This window comes from Aegilops tauschii, chromosome 3 (assembly GCF_002575655.3).
Source record: "Aegilops tauschii subsp. strangulata cultivar AL8/78 chromosome 3, Aet v6.0, whole genome shotgun sequence".
Classification (NCBI taxonomy): Eukaryota; Viridiplantae; Streptophyta; class Magnoliopsida; order Poales; family Poaceae; genus Aegilops; species Aegilops tauschii.
Window position 1 is genome coordinate 324,730,572 of NC_053037.3, and position 6,043 is coordinate 324,736,614.

General features: G+C 55.4%; 1 protein-coding gene across 1 annotated transcript; it reads left to right on the plus strand.

The window, feature by feature from the left end:
* Positions 1-397: 397 nt before the first annotated feature.
* On the plus strand, positions 398-1,901 carry LOC109748030 (heat stress transcription factor C-1a). Its single transcript, XM_020307090.4, has 2 exons — positions 398-871; positions 1,046-1,901. The coding sequence occupies exons 1-2, from the start codon at positions 623-625 to the stop codon at positions 1,760-1,762; spliced, it is 966 nt and encodes a 321-aa protein (XP_020162679.1). The 5' UTR covers positions 398-622; the 3' UTR covers positions 1,763-1,901.
* Positions 1,902-6,043: the final 4,142 nt, after the last annotated feature.

The following is a 6,043-nucleotide window of genomic DNA, read 5'->3' on the forward strand; positions in this document are numbered from 1 at the left end:
ACATTACCAGCACAGTGCGAGAGGAGCAAGTGGACGGACAACCATTAAGCTGCTAGCCCCTACTCCGCGGCCAGATCCAGAGGAGCAAGCTTGAGAGAGACCACACCGGATGATCGAGGCAGTTCCTTTTCAAAAAACATGATCGAGGCAGTTGGGTTTTGATGCGATCGGGACGGCGCGTCTCCTGCTCATTGTCCGCACTGTTGGAGCACGCTCCGGTCCAAAAGGCGGCACGGTTTTAATCACATATATCACCGGAAATCTCACGCGATGGCGACGCCAGGAAGGCTGGGGATCGATCGACATGCTGCTAGTCTGTGTGAAGGATCGACACTTGTCCCGTTCTCCGAGCGTCAGAGACGCCTATATATATAGATTAACCCGGAACAGGTAAGCTCATCACATGGGTTATTAGTTTAGCCATGTCCTCCTGTCACGCACGCTGCCCATAACTAGTAACCCTAGCCTAATTGGGCGGCGCCCGGCCCCTCTCTGCAAGCAACCACACCTGCCTGCCTGCCTGCCTTTTGAGGGATTTTGACGTCCGCGAGTGAGTTGGAGTAGAGGGAGCGAACTCAAGTGCCAGAGGCAAGTACGCAGGAGGTACATAGATAGGAATAGGATGGACGGCCTCCACACGGAGCTGGCGCTGGGGCTGATCGGGTGCGGCCATGGCGACCTCCAGACGGCGCCGTTCGTGGCCAAGACGTACCAGATGGTGTGCGACCCTAGGACGGACGCGCTCGTCAGGTGGGGGAAGGGCAACAACAGCTTCCTCGTCACCGACGTCGCCGGCTTCTCGCAGCTCCTCCTCCCCTGCTTCTTCAAGCACGGCAACTTCTCCAGCTTCGTCCGCCAGCTCAACACATATGTGAGTATTCCTATCCTACCTAGTGAGGCTTCCAGTGCCGCCGTCTTTCGTCTTCTGGTGTCCTAGTAAGGAGTACTTGCTTGTACGAAGGGTACTCTAAGCTTGCACGTGCACTGTACACTTGCTTGAAGAAATGTCTGCTTGATTTGCTTATTAGATGGAATCCTTGTGCAGGGCTTCCGGAAGGTGCACCCGGACCGATGGGAGTTCGCGCACGAGTCGTTCCTCCGCGGGCAGACGCACCTGCTGCCGCGCATCGTGCGCCGCAAGAAGCGCGGCGAGGCCGGTGTTGGCGCCTCCTGCTCGTCTGTTGTCGGCGGTGGTGAGCAGCATCAGCACGTGGTGGCCAACATGGGAGACGAAGTGGAGGAGGAAGAGGATGAGGAGGGAAGGGAGGCGCTGCTCGAGGAGGTTCAGAGGCTGCGGCAGGAGCAGACGGCCATCGGGGAGCAGCTGGCGAAGATGAGCCGGCGACTGCAGGCGACAGAGCGGCGGCCTGACCGGCTCATGTCCTTCCTCTCCAAGCTCGCCGAGGATCCCAACGCCACCTCCCTCCACCTTCTAGAACAAGCAGTCGAGAAGAAGCGCCAGCGCATGCAGTGCCCTTCCCGTGATTTTACTTCCTTTCCCATCGCACTTCCTCTTCAGCCCGCACCTTCACCGCCGCCGCCACCGCTATTGGCGCTCGGCGACGCGGCCATGGGCGGGGTCAGAGTCTGGCAATGGGCGGAGCCGATGCCACTGACGGTGCGGCCCTCCGCGAGCTCCGGGGTGCAGCAGGTGCCGGAGTTCGAGGGCGGCCGGAGCGGCAGCGGCATGGGCATAACTGACGGTGGGACCGCGGTGGAGACCCCCTTCCCGTTCTGCCTACTGGGCCAGTGTTTCTTCTAAACACGGCGCGCGCATCGTGCAGGCACATGCGCTACCTTCTTCTACTTACTAATTTAGCAATTAGCAATCATTTGTACACACCTACAAAAAACAATGTTATATTAGCTCTGCTATACTCATTCAGTACGTGCTCTGATTATTCTTAGGCCACTACTGGACGCCGTCGACCGGCCCAAAATTCGGTCAGTCGCGGCGCGGCCGTTAGATTAGGCCAGCCCATGCTCTTGGATCTTAGAGCATCTAGGTTCCCAATATATTCGTGGGCGCGCCCGGGCACACCTGCGGACACTGATCGGGCACTCTCTATATCCGTGTCTTCACACCCGCGTATCTCATATTTTCTTTCCTATATTCATACTAAACCATACAACGTTGATAAAAACTATGTACATCATGAGCGGACATACAAATGCACAATCGGTTCATCAAAAGATCACATCCGAAGCATCAGAAGATAGCCAAAGTTCACATAATACACATAATACGGCGGACAAGTTCAAACTACATCTAAAAACTTGAAATTAAGACGGATCTTCACCACTTCCTCGCCAGCCCTTTGCCCTTCCGGTCGCCGGCGCAGCTGTAGGAGTCCGCGGCAGGAGGTGGGTCCACGTCGGAGCTGCGGGACCCGTCGGAGGAGGAGGAATCGGAGATGACGATGTAGCCTTGCAAGCACCGGACGACGCGCTCTTGCTTGCGCTTGAGCTTGGCCACCCTCGCCGCCTCCCACGGTGCCTCCGCCGTCTCCCGCTCGGATTGCTCAATGTCGAGCTGGAGATGCTTGGCGTTGAGCCTCCAGAGCCGTCGGGCCTTCGTCTCCGCCTCAGTCAGTGACCGCGGCACGCCCACTCGAAGAGACGGTCCTCCTCGTCGGGCAGCCGACGGCGGCGGGCGGACTGCGTAGACCCATCTGACCCGCCCGCCATCTCCCTTGCCCTCTGCCTCTCGCGGCGGGCGGCACGTGCCTCCGTCTCTGGAGTCCGCATCCGCGGCGTCGGCAGAGCGGGCACTAGAACCCAGCGCTGCCTGCGCGGAGCAGTGGCCGGAGGTGGAGGAGGCCGTCGGGCGGGAGGAGCAGATCAGGCAGGCCTCGCAGATCCGCGCGCGGGGCGGGAAGGGCTGGCACCGGAATCGGAGCCGCCGCGATGGGCGACAGGTGGCGTCGCATCGGACCATGAGCTGCCGCCCGTATCGACCCGCGATCGCTCGAGCGCGATAAGGAGCGCCGGCTCCTTCTCGTCTCCGGAGCTGCCGCCGTGGTGGCTGCCGGTGCTGGACATGCTCGCCGGCGCTAGGGAATTGGCGGATTGGGGAAATGGGAGCGTCGGGGAGGGAAGCCTAGCGGAGCGGAGTGAGCTAGGGTTTCTACCGGACAGGAGTTTCTGGGGGGTCAAGGTGGGCCAGCGGTGGGCCGGGCTGACGTGACGGACGCGTCCAGGCATGCCCAGGCCACCTCATGTCCGTCCTACATTTGGGACGGATATAAGGGGTGCCGGTCAGTCTGAGCATTTGAGACCCGTTTGAGAACTTCGGTTGAGTCGGTTTTTTGTGACCGGTCAATGACCGGACGGCCTCCATGCGTATGAGACGAATATAGAGCACCCGACTGTAGATGCTCTTAGTCATCTCTCTCCCCGACCCACTCAGTCAACGCACAGCGGAAAAAATTCCCAACGACGCCCGCATCTCTCGTCTCCACTGTTGCAATGCATGAGTAGCTCTCCTCATCGGCCATGCCTGTAGAATGGAAGACCGAAGTCCCCATCGGCCATGGATGTGGCATCCACAACCACCGGGCAGTCCCGCTCGTCGTTGTCCCCCAGCGCGGGTGCTCGCAGCCGGTTGCAGCTAGGGCGTTGGCCAGATCCAGGGGCGTCGGTTGCAACTCCCGCGTGCTCGTGCTCGCAGCCTCGCCGAAGACGAGTCAGTTGCAACACGGCCATACACGGTTGTAACATAGCCGAAACGGTTGCAGCTTTGGCGGACATTGATGTAGCGTGCAGTGTACGGTTGTAGCATTCGCCGATGATGGCATCGCTGGTTGCAGCTCCAGCGAATCGTGGATGAAGCTTCTGTAGTGTGCAGTTGTACCATTTGTGAGAATGGCGTCCCCGGTTGCAGCTCCTATGTCAAGGGTTGCAGCTCTGCACGAACATGGATGTAGCTCATGCGGGGTACGGATGTAGCTTATATTGTTTTTCTAGGGGCATTTTTGGAATTTAGGTGATGTTGTTTTCCTCAACATAATTACTTAGGAATTATTTGCAAAATTATGAACTATTTTGTTTGCATTTTTGAAGATGTAAATATTTGACTTGCAATTTGGATTTGAATTTGACTTGACTTTTAATCAGGTGGAAATTTGGTTTAGTCAAACATGAATGACATGGCACCATTAGTGGGAGATTACTGTAGCATGACACGAGGGGTGTTACATGGCACTTAGATTCTTTGGGGAAAATCTTGGCGCACTTGCTAAAAACATTTCGTTTATACCTTAGATTACGGTCAGTTATGGTTAGTAGTTCTGGCATAAATTATCGTAGCAAGAGTAAGAGTACTATGATCGCGGCGTTATTGTTTTTGAAAAAGGGAATATAGTAATATCATGAAGATATCAATTACACCCAACCTCTGCACCAACAAGATGTCTCAAAGACATTCAGGATGCATAAATCCCGAAAAGAAATCAAAAAATAAAGGCCTCGCCATAGTGATCAACTCCTTTCAGCATAAGCACGCAAAACCACCACCAAAGACAACACCCAGAAAACATAAAAGGTCTCCAAAAGCGACGCTTTCAAGAATAAAACAGTTCACAAGCACCGTTGTCGCCCGGTCCAAGATCTTAGGTTTTCACTCTGGAGAAAGTTCGAGCTCTCAAAACAATACCTTCAGCAAGTGAATTGCAAGGTACAACCAATGAAGGTCAGGCCTTAGGTTTTCACCCTGAAAGTCACAATTCGGCAACTGAGGAGCACTACCAAAATGAAATCCTCAAGTGTTGCCACCCCCACTTGTCACTATTGCTTCTGAAAGTTATCAAACACCTGGCTGACTCCATCGCCTCCAAGGCCCCCTCCACCTTACTGATCCTCCAATCTCAGCCACCATGATTTTCTCCACCGTTGTCTACACCATGAAAATTGAGACACCAACATGTCCCATGGTGTCAACAAACAATAGAGCTTCACGCCCCGCCATCATGGAGCCACGTAGGCTGATATGGATGCGCACGAACAGATTCTATCCGATCAAGATATCCTCGGGCAAGATCTCCGGCAACAGTTCTAGAACACGTTGATAGCCAGATCAAGGAGGACCTATTGGGGAACGTAGCATGCAATTTTAAAAAATTTCCTACGCTCACGCAAGATCTATATAGGAGATGCATATCAACAAGAGGGGGAGAGTGCGTCCACGTATCCTCGTAGACCGAAAGCGGAAGCGTTTGACAACGCGGTTGATGTAGTCGAATTTCTTCTCGTTCCGACCGATCAAGCACCGAACATACGACACTTCCGAGTTCTGCACACGTTCAGCTCGATGACGTCCCTCGAACACTTGATCCAGCAACGTGTCGAGGGAGAGTTCCATCAGCACGACGGTGTGGTGACGGTGATGGTGAAGTGATCCCCGCAGGGCTTCGCCTAAGCACTACGTGAATATGACCGGAGGCATAAACTGTGGGGGGGGGGGGGGGGGTGCCGCACACGGCTAACAATGTTTGTTGTGTGTTCTAGGCGCCCCCTCCCCACATATTTAAAGGAGGGAGGGGGAGGAGGCCGGCCATAGGCGCGCCCAAGTAGGAGGAATCCTACTTGGCCTCCTAGTTGGATTCGGCCCCCTTCCTTTTACCGAAGGGGGAAAGGGGGAAAGAGAGAGAGAGCGGGAGAAGGAAAGGTGGGCGCCGCCCCCTCCCCTAGTCCAATTCGGCCTCCTTCCCTGTGGGGAGCGCGCCACCCCTTGCTGGTGTGCCTCTGAGGGAGTCCTGGATTAGGGGGTCCTCTGACAGCCGGACTATATCCTTCGGCCGGACTGTTGGACTATGAAGATACAAGATTGAAGACTTCGTCCCATGTCCGGATGGGACTCTCCTTGGCGTGGAAGGCAAGCTTGGCAATACGGATATGTAGATTTCCTCCCTTGTAACCGACTCTGTGTGTAACCCTAGCCCCCTCCGGTGTCTATATAAACCGGAGGGTTTACTCCGTAGGACAACAACAATCATACCATAGGCTAGCTTCTAGGGTTTAGCCTCTACGATCTCGTGGTAGATCA